A 15,689-nucleotide genomic window follows, 5' to 3' on the forward strand; every position below is an offset into this window, starting at 1 on the left:
AGTTTGAGATTTGGTCAGTAGCGCGTTGGGGGCAGGCGGGAGAGGAGGGGGCAGCTCTGGCTGCCGCGGGCCGTGCACGGGACCAGCGAGGGCACCGCAGCCGGTCTGCCCGTAGGGTGTCGGCGGCTCCAGCCCCGCGTGGGGGGACCCCGAGCTCGCTCAGGAGCTGGCAAGGAGCAGCAAGAGGAGCGGCTGCAGGGACCGGGCTCCCTCGGCTCTGCTCCACGCCACGGTGCTGAGAGCACGGCGGGAGGAAGGCGCTGCCGGGAGGAGAAGCGAGCTGGGCCGCCCCTGCCACATCTCCACCCACCGTCCATTTGCCGCATGTCCGCAGGAGGCAGCAGCACCGAGCACACCCGGCAGGGGATGGGGATGGGGATGGGGATGGAGAGCTGCCAGGGCACCTCGCGGCCTTGCCTCCACCTCCAGCCTCCGCAGGAGCCCCCGGGGAAGGGGTGCTGCAGCGGAAAAGGAGCCCACGGCACCAGGGGTGGCCACCAACCTCTCCTCCCTCCTCTGCTGGGGAGGACGCAGCGCAGCCAAAACGGCCGGCAAAGCCCAGGGGGATGAAAACTGAAGGCTCTGAAAGCCAGCCAAGGATGGCTGAGAAATGCAGGGCAAGGGGCGGGGAGGGGGCACGGGACACGACAACACGACACAGAACCGGGGCCGAGGTTGCGCAGAGCGGCGAGCCGCAGCCCAGCAGGGAAGGGCGTGGGGGGGAGCCCGTGCTGGGCTCAGGCACCCAGGAGGAGCACGTCCAGCCCCGGAGCAAGCCTGGGAGGCAACGCCACGGGCAGGTCCTGCCCTGCAGCTTGGCACACGCTGCGGGGCACCCCCGGGGAAGAGCTGAGCAGTAGGAGGATGGGGCTGCCCCGCTCCTGCCCCCAGCCCCGTGCCCGCGCCGCAGCTGCGCTCACGCCTGCGGAGCGGCATGAGAAGAGGGAGCAAGGGAAGGAAGCTACTGTAAGAAACACGGCCAGCAGAACACCTTCCCAGTTTTTTCGGCCCTTTTGGCACCAAAACGACGTCTCCTGACAACCCCTGCCACGTTAACCAATAAAACAATGCCACAGATTAGAGGAAGGAGGGAGGAGGGGAGAGAGGACGTTACTGCCATTAATCACTTGCTCCTTCCCATCGGGATTCCTCAGCAGCAGGGAGCAGGCCGACCCTAACATCGCTTCTGAGCTGCTTGACCACAAGTCAGCGGGTCAGTCAGGGCCAGGCGGAGGGACAGCTCAGGCCACCAAGCCAGCATTTAGCGTTGAGGACAACCTGCAGAGCAAGAGGTCCTGCCTCGGCCCGCAGGGAGACCAGCCCCGGTGGCGGGGAGCGTCCCTCGGTGGGCGCGCTGGGCTGCTCGTGCTCGTTCTCCTTTGCCCCCGTGCATGGCCAGCGCCAGCCCACGCCACCTGCGCCTCCAGATGAATAATGACTAAAGCAAAACGGCCGTGAGGAATCATTTGCCTGCCATCCAGCCCATCTCCTCCTCTCCTCAATCACTTCCAGCTTTGATTAGACAAAACAAGAAAGTTCTCCCTTTCAAGCAGAGGCTAGTGCTCTGCTTGCCCAGCGTCCTGGGATGGGGCCGGGAGCTCCCCGGTCGTTAGCTGCTTTTCCTCCGGCATCTCAGCGTTGCTCAGGGACGGCACGGGGACCTGGAGGAGAGAAGACAGCAGTGACTTGGCACGAACGCACAGAGGATCTGTCTGCGCACAGAGATGTGGCCCGGCTCCCCTGCAGCCCCTGCCTCCAGCCCCAGGAGCAGAGCTCTCAGCTGCACTTGGGAAAATGGGAAACCAGGGCTGTTTCCCCTCACCAAGCAGGCAGCACATCAGCTTCGTGAAAAATCCGGAGCACCGGGCTGCTCCAGCAGTGCTCCGGTCTGTTTGCGCTAGAGAAACACGCAGCTCGTGCTCCAGCAGGAGCGGGCCCAGCCCCTTCACACAACAATTTGGGAAGGAAAGGAGCAGCAAGGGTCTCGTGTTCAACCCTGCCCTCAAAGCAGAGCTCGTTTCAAAGCAGCAGCCCGCCGGTAACTGCATGCAGAGGGGATCACTCACGGCACTGGGGTGAGGAAGGCTGCCGTCCTGCTGAGCGCTGCTCTCCTCCTCCTGCCCACCAGGGCCCTGAGCAGCAGCGGGCTCTGGAGCGCTGGACCCCCGCGTGCAGGTCTCCTCCTGAGCTGTGCTCTCCTCCTGCTGCAAGATGCCCCGTCTGTCCAAGACGCTGAAAGAACAAAATCCCACAGTCAGAGACCCCGCGCCTCTTCTGCACCAGCTTCTTCTCTAGCAGGAAAAACGCTGGTGGAAGACAGGAGTCAAGGGAAGGCGTTCCCCACGCCCCAAAACCAGGCTGTGCTCCACCCAGTCCTAGTTAACTCCCAGTTAATCTTAGGAGTGCCTCCGTTCCTCCTGGGGAAATCAAGCCCTCCAGAGAACAGCCCGCTTCAGAGGGTGGGAGCCCACCGAAACAAGCGCCCTGAGCTTCCTCTGCATGCGCTGTCCCGGGGAAGGGAAGTCACTCCTCTGCTTCCCAAAAAATACACAGCGTTAGGGGACCACACCACACGCATGAATCACTGGAAGGCAACAAAAAACCTTCCTCCCCAGAGGGGCTGGCTCTGTCCCAGGAGACCTCCAGAAGCTCTCCGCACACGCAGCGCTGGCAGAAAGGTCTTGCAGCCACGCAAGGAAAGCTCCACGGGACCCCAGGGAGGGGGACAAGAACGGCAGGGCTGCTCCTCGAGAGCCTACCTGGGGGGCAGAGGCCCGCAGAGCACCTCGCAGCAGTTCTTCACTATGTTGCCATGGCTGTAGGGATTCTGCACACGGTTTTTCCCAGTCCAGGAACCCTTAATCTGCAACGGACAGGGCACAAGCTCAGGTCTGCTCCCCCAGCATCCGCCCCCAGCCTCAGCACGAGCAGGGCACGTCGGCAAGGTGGAGGCAGCTGTGGCAGAGGAAGCGAAGAGGAAGAGGGGTGGCTCAGGGGAACAAAGGGACTTCACTTACGTCTTCGTTGGTTGTCTGATTCAGTGCCACCAGGAAGGTGTGGAACCCAGTTAACCCCACCACCGACCACAGGGTGAAGAAACAGATGAGCACCTCCAGTACAGTGAGAGCAGTTAAGGAGCAGGGACCGGGCAAACAGTCACACCCGAGCTGAGTCACGACACTCTGGTGCGTTAGCCCTGCTGCTTCTTCACCTAGGCAGTTTTTTGTTTCACCCCCCTCCCCAAAACCACAAAAATCGCTCTCTGCCTTGTAATCAAGGAGGCAGGGAGGTGATGCCTTGGAAAACCCAGCGAAGTATCAAGACTTCAATCCCCCCATCATGCAGCTTGCACTCCCTCATCAACTTAGAAGCCAACCCTTCTGGCACTGGGGAAGGATATGTCCCTGGGGTTTCCTTCAACGTGTTCAGAAACCCAATCTTCAGAGATTCTGGCAACACAAAGAAAGAGGCATTTGGTCTCCGGGAGCTTGCATTGAGTCCATTTCCCTTTCCCATTCCATCAGTTCTGGGTCGGGAACACCATCCACGTTCTCCCTCCCCCTCGGCCAGCCCAGCCAGCCACCTCCCCGCAGGCAGACTCACTTAGTGCTACGTAGACTATGTTGAAGGTGAATATGTAGATGGTGAGGAGTGAGAGCGAGAGGATGAAGAGGTAGAAATAGCGGTAGTTCCTCTTCCCCACGCAGTTGCCCACCCAGGGACAGTGATGGTCGAAGCGCTCTGTGGAAGTGAAGATGGAGATCAGCACTGCTCTAGCACAGCTCTGCCTGCTTCTAGGCGCTTATCCCAGGGCCCCAAACTCAGAAATGTACAAGGCTGACAAGGACCCCCTGGGCCACTGAGTTTGCCCCTCTGCTAACTCAGGTCCCTGCATCAGCAGGGGCGGTGGAAGCCAGGTAAGAGAGTGCAAAACTCCTCCTTGGAGTCAGTCGGTGCGTTAAGGTAGAGTTTAAGAGCTTCACGCCATGCACGTCTCCTCTCCCACAGACCTGAGCTTTTCTGAAAGCAGCGCACGGGTTGGCTGAAGGTCTGGGAGTTCAGCAGTGCTCGTCTCACCCGCATGCTGCTTTACTCCTACTGGGATCATTACAGCAAGGTTCAAGAGACTGCCTAAATGCTCAAAGGGCTGGGAAGCTGTACTGAAGGAGAGGGATCCAGAATGGGATTCCTTCCTCGAGAAGGGACGCTGAACATGAGCTAATTATGGCACATACAAGGGCTAAAAGAGCTGCTGTGGTGGTGGGGGGGACAAAAAACGGGCACTCAGCTAACAGCATAGTCTCCAAGATGGTGCGAGGAGCTGCTTTCACATTTCCCCGGATAATTTAGATTTATATTAGACCAGCTACTGCCAACGAGATGCTGGCAAAGCCGAACCATCTGGCTTCAGGTTCTGAGCAAATCTCAAGCTCCTTGGGCTTAAGACGAGGCAGGCCATCCCCATCTGTTCAGGCAACACCATCCTGGACTTCCTCCACGGCTGCTGGAGGCATGCGCGGTACGAGGCAGGACACGGAGCGAGAGCTGCTGCAGCTCTTCGCCTGCTCTCCTCCGAAGGCTCTCACCTAGCAGGCGGCTGCAGGAACAGCCCCAGCCCTTCCTACTCACCCACACAGTTGTCACAGATGCTGCAGTGCGAGGCACGGGGCGGACGGAAGATCTTACACGTGTAGCAATACTTCAGCTTCACTATCTGGTTGTTGATCTGGAAGTTCTTAATCCGCGGGGGCGGGCGCTGACCCTGCGGCACGGTCCCGTTGGTGGCCTCTGAGAGAGGGAAGCAAGCAGAGATCAGATCTGCTGCTACAGCACAACAGGACGAGAGCGACAGCTCTCCTCCTCGCGCCTTCTACCAGGTGGATCGGAGCCTGCTGGGTCGACAGCCAGTGGCTACACCTCTGCTCACACGCTCCAGAGCCAACTTGGAACTTTGTTTTTTTCCAAGTTCTGGAACTTGGCCAGAGTTTTCAGGAGCGTAAGGGGAGGAAAAAAACACCAAAACAAGTAGAACTGTATCCACCAAACGTCCTCTCTGCTTGCTGGACCGAAGGGCCTGCGTCAAGCTTCCTGCATCCCTTACCAAGAGCAATGTTTGGACGCTCACAGCTACAGGAGAGGAAACTGCACAAAAAGGTTCCTGGGAAGGAACCTGGCACCAGCTGAGACTCAGCCAAGCAGAATTAGCCAGGAGGCAGTAAGATGCTCACTCTGGGGCAATTCCCACTTTTGGAGGTCATGCCCCCCAACAGGGACAAAAAAAGCTCTGCAGAGAACCTAGACCGTACCAAAACCAGCAAGGCTTTTCCAGCCACCACCCGTCCAGCTGCAGCACTCACCGATCTCCATCTCAATGAAGGCCGCTTCATCAGGCAGGGCTCTCGGGATCACCCCGGGGTCACTGAAGCTCGTCCGCAGGAGCGTGGCCATGGCAAAGAGGAAGAGAACCGCTGCGAACACGGGGATGGCTGGAGAGAGCTGGACTGCCAGGTACCGACACCTGCAGGGAAACAGAAAGCATTTTTTTCCCTTGGTTTCTTTAGAAAGCCCTGCTTATGATGGGGTGATGGTCTTACGGAGCTTTCCTCTGGTTTAAGGGAAGCCCTGCCTGAAGCCCTGACTCGTGGGGCATTTCACCTCTCCTCGCACATTTCATTTCTCCTGCTTCCTCCCGATGCCTCTGAGCCCGCAGAGACGGACCCAGCGCAGACCCTTGCTCCCAGCCACTGCTGTTCTCAAGAAAAGCACAAGGCTGTGGTGGTGAACGACACAGGATCATCCTCCCCAGTGGACTCATTGTCCTAAACAGGGGGATTTCCATGCCATCCATACATCAGCTGATTAATTCTGGGTAGCCGTCCCACCCACAGCTTCTCTGAAGTTTCTCGCTCCAACTGCTCCCAAATTCTGCCACCCCAATACTCACCACCCCCTGCAGGATGGCTCAGAGGACTTGCATTTGCTGCTGCCTGACTCCAGCAACGATCCTCTGCGTGCCACCAAGCAGAGACCGCACACGTGCACGCCCCAGCCCATACACCACGGGACGCTTTGGCCACTGGGACGCACAGGGCCCGGCCCCCAAACCACCGTGGTTAATTTTAGACACTGCCAGCCCCGCAGCTACTCAGAACCACGCAACCCTTGGAGCCGTCCACGTGCAGAGCCAGCCCCAGCAGGCAGAGGGCTGGGCTTAGCGCGTTAACGCAGCCTGAGATAACTTTGTCTTTCCCCCCGCAAGGACAAAGTCTAGCTGGAGAGCTGCGAGTTAGCCAGCGATTAAACAGCAACCTTGGATCCCGTTTTGGGGAGGAATCTGGTTGATTCCCGCAGCAGCTCTGCCTCCGAGGGCTGCAGCTTGAGCCTTGCTCAGCTGACACGCCGGCTTTTATGGCCGCTGGAACACCGGGAACACAGTACAGGCTTCGGAAAAGGATCCGTGCACTGCGTTAAAGCCGAGCTGAAACCACGCCAGGGCTCCCAGCCCCAGAATCACGCTGACACCTTCCTAAGTTTCTCCAGCATGCCACCAGCGAAGAGATTTATTGCCCTCGTGCACGTGATCTGCTCTGGGTGTGCTCTGCCACGCACGGAGCCGAAAGCTTTACGCGGCAGCACCTGAGAACAAATGGGATCAGCCCTGCATGGGCTGCAGAGAAGCGCCAGCGTGGGGACGTGACCTGCTCCCCGGGCATCTTCCCGGAGAAGCCAGCCCTTCGGGGAGGCACACGTGCCCCGGGGCACAGCCAGAGGAGCCTCCGGGCTGCTGTTAGGCAGGGGAAGAAGCCTGCAATTTTAGGAGACAGAAGACGAGCGCATCAGTGTCCTCTCTGCTGTTGGGAAGGTGAAACAGCATCCTCCAGCCTCTCCCCGGCTCTTCCATCGTGGAACAGGCACGGGGCAGGCCGGGCCCCTGGCTCAGGAGGAAAAAGAAGAGATCTCAGGTGGCCGGAGCGCTGCGGAGTCTTCGTCCTGTGCCTGGGCTGCAGAGGGATCAAGCACAGCGAGTCACTCACACCGCTGAGGAACTGATATTTTAAAGGGCCATTGTTTGGGAAAGCTGAGCACCAACAGAGCCGCGCTGTTGGGCTGGAAGGATGTGGCTCCTCCTCCCCTCCCAGGGCGATAGCTGCGCTCTTGAGCATTTTGCCGTCTAATATCAGACAACAGCACCATTACAATGCACGCCGGGGGGAGGGGGGAGCCTCAGACAAAGAGATCATTACCACGGGGAAGGGGGGAGCAGCAAGAAGCAACAGACGGAGGTGCGGCGAGCCCGAGGAGCACGGACTGCTCTGCTGAAGCTCCCGAGCAGCACAGGGTTCAGGCGGGACCACCAGGCCGGGCATCCCACCTCTGGGTCCCTGCAGGGCTCAGCACGAGCTCTGCTGTGAAGTTTGTTTAAACCCCACTCCCAAAATCACCCCTTTAACTTCCCCAAACCCACGCACGCCCACCCCGGACGCTGTCAAAGCAGAGAAATATCATCAGCAACCAACGGGCCCGGCCTAGGATTTCGGATTTATCAGAAAAACAAACAAAATGCGGTCTCTGCATAGCTAAGGACGTAGAGAGAAGAAAAAAAAAAGAAAAGCTCCACGTGCTCGGTTGTTGGAAAAGCAAACAGCAGCCCCCTCGTGCAGCCAGGAGCCTGGCATTGCAGGCGCTATCTCGCCTGTAACATTTACAAACGTCTCGCTTGTGCGAAAGGCTGCAGACAAAAGAAATTTGAGTTCTCTTGCAGCCGCTTTGGAGAAGCGAGTGCCTGCCGTTTGAGGAGAGCCGGTACAGCCACGCTGGCAAACTGGAAAGAGAAAGCCCCGGCAGTCAGAGCGGGGACGCCCCATCCCCTCAGCTTCCATCCCAGAGCGATTTCGCCAGGGTTTCTCATCGTGTCCAGGCGCCACGGGCACGGCGAGGCAGCTGAGCGCCCTCACGCAGCAGCCCCCACACCCGATAAAACGCCCGAAACAACGCAAAGGGGCTGTGAAACGCGATTCCACGTGACGCAGCGCCGGTCAGAGAGCAGGCCCAATGAAACCCAAGCCTCGGGGACCAGCCTCAGCCTTGAAGCAGCCGCTTTCAGCCGGGGCGGCGGCGAGAGGTGCCCTTGGGCAGAGCAGAGCGCTCGGAGGCTGCCTGGCACCGCTCAAGAAGCCGGCGCAGCGCCTCTGCTTTATCGGGGAGGGAGGGAGGAGCCGGCTGGGTACGGCGCCAGCAGCTGGGTCCGTCCTCGGGGCCTCCTCGGGGCACGGACGAGCCTCCAAGACCACAGCAACGAGGCGGGGAGAAGCAAAACGGCCAGCAGGAACAGAGAGGCTGTCATTTCGTGGCTTGTATCTCGTGACGCGTGATGCCAGCCAGCACCGGCTCCGCGGAGAGGGCGTTTGCAATCAGAGCCCGGGCGGCGCAGCCCGGAGGGCGAGGAGCAAAGCGGAGGGCGAGGAGCAAAGCGGCGCTGGCTTCAGGCATCCCCGAGCCGTGCTGAGGCAAGGTGTGACTGCGCGAGTGATTCAGCGGAAAGAAACGGGCACTGAAAACCCTGCAGTCAGCGGGTGAGGGCCGAAAGGGCTCCTCCACCCGCCCCGTCTGCTGCTCTCCAGAGCCCAATCCTAAAGCCATGCATTGTTCCTCCGTGGAACAAACTCCACAGGGGGAAAACTGGATTTCGGCGCGGCCGCAGAGCTGAAATGGGTGGGTAACACGCCCAGCACAAAGATCAAAGCCACGACCCTCAGGCAGAAGGCACAAAGGGTCGCCAGGCCTCCAGCAGCAGCCCGGCCGCCTGCCTTCTCTGCAGTGTTTCATTCCTCCCCAGAAATTGAAAAACCCGCAAGCAATTTCACAACAAAGCTCCCCCGCTCAGACAGGAAGCATCGAGACACGGCGCTCGGAGACCATCAAGTCAGCACTTTAGATTTCTCTCTCCAACCTTTCCCTCACCTCCCTGGTCACAACCGCCCCGCAGCCAACGTCCCAAAGCCTTGCCCTGACACACGGCTCCATCACGCCGCCAGGGCTGGGAACGCGGGCTTGGTTCGGGCTGCCCCACAAACCCCAGCAGGGTTTGTGGAGGTCAGCAGCGAGGGCAAAACGGGGCAGAGGGAGACACGGCTCCGCTCATCCCACCGGGACAGGGAGTGAGAGCAATCATCCCTGGCAATAAGGGCTCCTGGAGTGTGGTAACGCTCACTCCTGCAAGGCAGGAAGCCCAAGTGCCATTTTTCGGCCGTGAAACAAAACAAACAACCGGCGGTGTCGGTCCTTACCCGTGAATTCGGGCTGAGTCAGGGGTAATTTGGGCTCTTTGAGCTCGGGAACCCCAACACCTCGCGTTACGGCTGCGTGACACCCGCCTGCAAAGCTACACGAGGACTAAGCAGAAAAAGCAGCCTCGTACCTGATGTGCTGCACCCCGCTGCTTCTGCTGGGACGTGGCAGGCCTCCGCGGGGCATTCCAGAAAGCCCTTTGCGAGGCTGCCAGCAGCGTCCGCTAGCAAGGAGGGCGATGCTGGACCAGAGGGAGCAGAGACAACATCCCCGCTTTGGGGCAGGTGCCTCGGAGGCCAGCACACGTGCTGAGCACTTTATAGACCTGGAGGAAAAACTTAAGGGCTTAACCAGCCAGCAAGGTTCTTCCTTTTGCCTTCCTGGCTTAAGGAGCTTTTGTGTTACCCAACACCACCGAGGACTTCGCCTCCCCGAGACGCAAACAAACACGCTGACGGAGACAGAGGAGAGGAGTTTTGTTGTCGTTCAGGCTGAGCCCTCCACAGAGCGGGCAAAAAGGGGCCAGCCTGCCCTCTCCCTAGAACACCACCCCTATTAGCCAAACCTTTGCAATTCTGTGCTTTTTGGCAGGTCGCTTCTCTCCCCGAGCAACTCAAGGAGCTGGTAGAGTTACGGGGAACCCCCTGCTCTTGGTTCTGGGCCAAGCTGAGCCTGGATCTGACCTATAGGGGCAGGCGGCGCCGCCCCAGGCGCTTGGCCTCGAGCAGAAAGGGGGCTGCTGCGGGGGTCACATTCCGTGCCCAAGGCCTCGGCATCCCGGGAGGGGTGCACGGAGCCCCGTGAAGGCCCCAAACCCTGCCGGGAGGGCGGGGAGACTCACTCGAAGGCGAAGAAGAGGGCGCAGGTGCCGAGGATGAGGAAGAGCGTCAGGTAGAAGATGCCCTTCTGGCGGGCCATCATGATGCGGCCGTCGCAGCAGAAGGTGTTCCTGCCGGGCAGCCGCTCCCATCGCCGCACCACCTTCGGCTTCTTCTTCTTCCTCGCCACCAGCACCGACATGGCGGGGCCGTCACTGCCGCCACCGCCGCCGCTGCTGCTGCTGCTGCTGCTGCTGCTCTGCCGCTGCCCCCGGCATCCTCGGGGCCCGCCTGGGCCGGGCTGGGCTGGGCGCTGCGGGAGAATTTGGGGGGAAAAAAGAGCAAAAGGGGCTCAGTGGGGAGGGAGAGGGGGGGGGCGCTGTGGTAACCGCAGCCCCCCCCCCCCCCCACCTCCCGGGGTCGCCATGGCAACCGGCGGGTACCGGGGAACCGGGGGGGTAAGGGGCGGCCGGTAAAGGGGTAAAAAAGGTGAAAAGGGGTGAAAAGGAGTAAAAAGGGGGTGTGTGGGGCGCTCACCCCCGTGCCGGTGCGGGCCGGGCCGCGCCGCTCCTGCCCCAGCGCCGCGGGAGGGGCCGCCACGCCCCGCGCCGCCGCCGCCGCCGCCGTGAGGGAGGTGAAAGCTCGGCCGCCATTGGCCCGCCCGCTCCTCTTCTCGCGCGCCCATTGGCGGAGAGCGCTGTCGCTTAGCGTTGAGTCCCCGCCCTCTCCCCTTCTCCTCCTCCCCGCCCCGGGCCGGCCGCGGCACGGCCCCGTTGCCAAGGCAGCCGTGACGTCACGCGCCGGGCGGAAGGCTGGCCGGGCGGCGGCGTCAAGGAGGGGCGGAAGTGAGCGCCGCGCTTCCGGTGGCATGGCGGAGGAGTGGCTGGGCGTGGAGGCGGCGGGCAGCGGCGGCGAGGAGGAGGTGAGGGGCGGCGGGACCGGGAAGGGGGGGGGGCTGGGAGGGGACTGGGAGCGCTGGTTGGGACCGGGATTGGGATGAGGATTGGGATTAGGGCCGGGATTGGGATGGGGAGCGGGATTGGGATTGAGACTGGGATTGGGATTGGGGCCGGGCCTAGGCCGCGCGGGCCCGGCCTTCACACCCGTGTGCGCCCCGCGGCAGGGCCCGGAGGATGGCGACCGGCGGCACCGGCAGCTCCTGGAGGCGGTCAGCGCCCTGTCGGGGCGCAAGCGGTGAGCCCCCAGCACCCCCTGTTCCCTCCCTCCCGCCTCCCCGAACCCCCCCGGCTCGGCTGCAGCCCGAGCAGCCGCTGGTGGCGGGGCTGAGGGAGCTTTTTCACCTCTTTTCCTTTGTTTTATTCACTTTTCCTGCAGGCGGAAGCTGGCGGAGCGCTCGGAGGCCAGCGTGCAGGTGTCTGAGTTCAATGTCAGCTCCAAAGGTGAGGGCTCCTTGGGGTCTTGGGGCTTTCCCCAGTGTTTTTTTCCCCCTCAAGAGGTGCTCAGGTTCTCCAGGCTGGTTGGAGGAGATCCCCGGGGAGATGCCGTGCTGGTTGTTTGTGCTGAAGGCATCTCAGCTCGTAACAAACAGCGTCGGAGCTCATAGCGCTGCTCAGCGTGGTTGTGGGGTGTCCGCGTCGATGTGTGGGGTGATTTCCCGTAGGTGCCGGGGAGAAGCTGGTCCTGTCCGAGCTCCTGCAGCCCATCCGTGCCCAGTCCGCCCTGAGCAGCGTGAAGAAGCAGCTGAGCAAAGTGAAGCAGAAGAAGGCGGTGGAGCTGCCCCTCAGCAAGGAGGAGCGGGAGCGGGTACGTGGGCCTGTGCGGGTGGCAGGGGGAAACAGTTCGAGCCGTCAGGGGGGGCTGGGTTGAGCCCCTGGCTGCCATCTGCTCCTCTCTGATGCTGCCTGGCTTTCCTCGTTCTTCAGCTCAGCTTCTCCACTGATCCTTTTCCCTTCTTGCTCCCACCTGCAGGTCGTGAGGGAGGCTGCCTACGTCAAGACCTCCAAAGACGTTGGCAAGTGGCAGCCGTTGGTCCTGCAGAACCGCCGAGCAGAGCAGTTGGTGTTCCCTCTGAAGCAGGAGATCGCGGCGGTTGCCCCCCTGGAGCGAGTGGTTTCGGCATGGAAGGTGGGGGCTCTCACACCCCTCGGGTGCCTTTCTCCTCCCCGCTCTTTAGCACTCGAGCTGTGGTTTGAGCCTGCTGCTGCCCGGGCTCTGCACGGAGCCGGGTGCTTGCTCGTGGGCCTCAGCCACCTCTGGAGGTGGAGGAAGGAATTGGTTTACCAACTAGCGCCCACCTATAAGTCTTGGTTATGCTTTTGGCTTTGAATGCGGGTTCCCACGTGGGCTGTGTTGCGTGGCAGGAGAGGCTCCCGTCCCTGGAGAGCTTCCCCAGGTCAGGGCAAGGTCAGTTCCCACCGAGCTCTGAGCTTAACAAGCACCACTTCACCCTCCCAGAGCTCCCTCTCGTTTCATCTGGACACAGCACTGTGGGGCCTGGGAGTTCTCATTGCTTGTGCCCTCCCGTGAGCCTGCTCAAGCATCGGAAGGGATGGGGAGATCTGTGTGGGTGCTGGCTCCTGCACCACTCCTTGTTTCACCCCTCCTTGCTGTGCCATCTGTCCCCCTGACAGCCACGAACTCCCCTGGAGCAGGAGATCTTCGGGCTGCTCCACAAAACGCAGCAACCCGTCACAGACCCGCTGCTGACGCCACAGGAGAAAGCCTCGCTGCAGGCGATGAGCTTGGAGGAGGTGGGCGACGCTTCCCTTTAGCCCCGTGCTGCCCGTGGGGGGGCTTCTTCCTTTACCCTCCCCCTTAACACCACGCTCCCTGGCAGGCCCAGCGGCGGCGAGCGGAGCTGCAGAAGGCTCGGGTCCTGCAGTCCTACTACGAAGCCAAAGCTCGGCGAGAGAAGAAGATCAAGAGTAAGAAGTAAGTGCCAGGCTCGGGGAGCTGGGAGAGGGCCAGGGCCCGGTGCGTGGGGACGGATAAAGGGTGGAGGAAGGCTGAGGTGCTGCCGGGAAGCCGTGCTGCCTGCCCAGCTTCCTAAAGAGAAGGCCGGGTGCTCACGCCAGGAGGTCTCACTGCCTGCCCCCTCGTGCCACAGGTACCACCGCGTGCTGAAGAAAAGCAAGAGGCGCAAGGCCCTGAAGGAGTTCGAGCTGCTGCAGAAGTCGGACCCGGAGGCCGCCTTGGCAAAGCTGGAGGAGCTGGAGCAGCTCCGGATGGAGGTGCCGCTCGCTTGCCTCTCCCTCATCCCTCGGGAGCTCGCCCCGGCTGAGGGTGCTCTTCCTGAGGCTTCCTCTTCCTCTTCCTCTCCCTCAGGAGCGGATGAGTCTCAAGCACCAGAACAAGGGGAAATGGGCCCGCTCCAGGGCCATTATGGCCAAGTACGACCTGGAGGTGAGCTGGGGCTCGGGGAAAAGGGGAGAACGGCTGAGGTGGGGCAAAGGAAGCGGGCGCGTTGCTTCTGGCCTGTGTTAGAATTGTCTCGATCCCTTCCCAGGCCCGCAAGGCCATGCAGGAGCAGCTGGCCAGGAACAAGGAGCTGATGCAGAAGGTGCGGGTGGAGCTGCCCGAGGAGGAGCCAGGGGATGTGCCTGAGGAGGACCTCCCGCCCGTGACCATCCCCGTGAGTGCCAGCAGAGCAAATCCCTGGATGCTGGGCAAGCCCAGCGACCCGGCCAAGGAACCCGAGGTGCAAGAGGCTCGCGAAGACGCTGCGGTGCCTGCTGCTGTGGAGAGCAAGGAGGAAGAAGAGGAGGAGGAAGAGGTGTCGGAGGAGGAGGCCCTGCTACAAGAATTTGAGCAGAAACGGCACGCACGGCAGCGACGGGTGGGGAGCCCTGAGCAGCACGGTGAGGAGCTCGCAGCCCCACGCGACGTCTGATGTGCTGCGGGGCTGGGTCATGAGGGCTGTGTTTTCTTACAGCTGCCTTGCTTCCTTCCCTGCTCACGGGGTGGCTGTTTTCTTCCCTGTTGCCTTGATGCACAGGCACTGACGAGATGGAGGCGGTTCCTGACCCTCCTGGGGACAGCTCCGTGCACCCCATCTGTGACGAGGAGCAGCCGAGTGCAGGGATGGAGCCCCCTCCCCAGGCCCAGGAGGAGATCCTGCTGTCGGAGCAGCTGCACCGCGTGCAGACGATGGAGGAGGTCGAGGCTCTGGCCTCCAAGGAGCCCTCGGAGGAGCAGGAGAAGCAACCGGCGGCTGCGGGCGCAGAAGAGCGAGCGCCCCGGCAGGAGAAAGGCAAAGCTGGGGCCAGGCCTGCCAAGAAACCCACAGCCAAGGAGAAAATGATTCGCCTGGAGTCCGTGCTGTCTGAAAAGCCCCAGGAGATTCAGTGCCCCAGCCTGCCCGTGGTCATGGAGGAGGAGGTGAGCGGGATGGGCCCGGTCCTCCTGGGTGAGCCGGGAGCGGCCGGGCACTGACTGCTGTCTCCGCAGGAGGGTGGCATCGACCAGCGGGGGGTGATCAGCGAGGCGTTTGCCGGGGACGACGTGGTGGCCGATTTCCACCGGGAGAAGAGCAAGGCGGAGCAGGACGGCAAGCCCCAGGCGGTGAACTTGGTGCTGCCGGGCTGGGGCGAGTGGGGAGGCAGCGGGCTGAAGCCCAGCGCCAAGAAAATAAAACGGTGAGCGCGGGAGGGCTGTGGCAGCGCGCTGCAGCCCGGCCCCGGGGCCTGACCTCTTCCCGTGTCCGGCAGGTTCCTGATCAAGCCCCCCCCAGCGCCTCCCAGGAAGGACCAGCACTTGCCTCACGTCATCCTGAGCGAGCAGCGCAACATCCACGCGGTGGCACATCAGGTGGGTGCTCCGGGGCTGACCCGGCACGTGGCCCGGCCCCTAAACTCCCTAAATCCCTGCCTCTAAAGGGAAATTTGGTTTCCAGCTCTGACACAGCCCTGAGGGTGCTCCCCCCCTGCCGTGTTGTTTCCCCGCAGGTCAGCGAGCTGCCCTTCCCCTTTGAGAAGCACCAGCAGTTCGAGCAGAGCATCCGGACGCCCGTGGGCCCCACGTGGAACACGCAGCGTGCTTTCCAGAAGCTGACCGCCCCCCGTGTCATCACCCGGGCGGGCCACATCATCCAGCCCCTCTCTGCTGAGGACCTCGCCTCAGCTGCCAGCGGAGCCAAACCAGTGCTAGAAACGGCCCCCAAGCAGCCCCCTCGCTGCCCCCAAAAGAGAGCACGATAGCTCTAGGGCTAGCGCTGGCCCCCGCGGCGCTGGGGAGCAGCTGGAGGGGCTGTGCCCGGGGGTTTCCCTCCCGGGGAGAGGCTCCTGGTTCTGTCAGGGTTTTTTTAATGCTCCTTCCGCAATAAAAGTGCCGCGGCTGCCCTCGTGCCGGGACAGCTGGTGCCCTCCTGCCTGTCCTTGGGGCCCGATGCGGGGCAGGGGGGCTCGTCCTGGTGTAATGGGAACAGTTCCCCGGGGGTCAGGCCCTTGAGGTGCAGCCTGGGGGTGGGAGCCTGAAGAGGAGGTGGAGCCCCTGTTGGCACCACGTTCGTGTTGGGCAAGCTCTCTACCCCTTGGTTTCGTCTTCAGTGCCACGATTTTTTGCATAAAGAGTTATCCTCTTGGCCGCCTTGGCTTTCTCACAGCCTGGCCCCGTAGCCATGCTCCT

The 15,689-nt window shown here is 61.9% G+C and overlaps 2 protein-coding genes across 2 annotated transcripts; one reads left to right on the plus strand and one right to left on the minus strand.

Moving 5' to 3' along the window:
• Positions 1-978: 978 nt before the first annotated feature.
• Positions 979-10,689, minus strand: ZDHHC9 (zinc finger DHHC-type palmitoyltransferase 9). The gene is made up of 10 exons (XM_032196212.1): positions 10,644-10,689; positions 10,130-10,419; positions 5,358-5,518; positions 4,630-4,788; positions 3,604-3,741; positions 3,401-3,449; positions 3,018-3,120; positions 2,760-2,863; positions 2,067-2,232; positions 979-1,661 (listed from the first exon to the last, which is right to left on the minus strand). Exons 2-10 carry the CDS (start codon positions 10,306-10,308, stop codon positions 1,557-1,559), a joined length of 1,164 nt encoding a protein of 387 aa, XP_032052103.1. The 5' UTR covers positions 10,309-10,419; positions 10,644-10,689; the 3' UTR covers positions 979-1,556.
• A 285-nt stretch (positions 10,690-10,974) lies between these two features.
• UTP14A (UTP14A small subunit processome component) lies at positions 10,975-15,405 on the plus strand. The gene is made up of 14 exons (XM_032196211.1): positions 10,975-11,028; positions 11,230-11,300; positions 11,442-11,506; positions 11,728-11,870; positions 12,036-12,191; positions 12,698-12,817; positions 12,904-12,998; positions 13,174-13,297; positions 13,392-13,469; positions 13,573-13,924; positions 14,062-14,444; positions 14,514-14,701; positions 14,774-14,873; positions 15,011-15,405. Exons 1-14 carry the CDS (start codon positions 10,975-10,977, stop codon positions 15,260-15,262), a joined length of 2,181 nt encoding a protein of 726 aa, XP_032052102.1. The 3' UTR covers positions 15,263-15,405.
• The last annotated feature ends 284 nt before the right edge of the window (positions 15,406-15,689 follow it).

Source organism: Aythya fuligula, chromosome 13 (genome assembly GCF_009819795.1).
Source record: "Aythya fuligula isolate bAytFul2 chromosome 13, bAytFul2.pri, whole genome shotgun sequence".
Classification (NCBI taxonomy): domain Eukaryota; kingdom Metazoa; phylum Chordata; class Aves; order Anseriformes; family Anatidae; genus Aythya; species Aythya fuligula.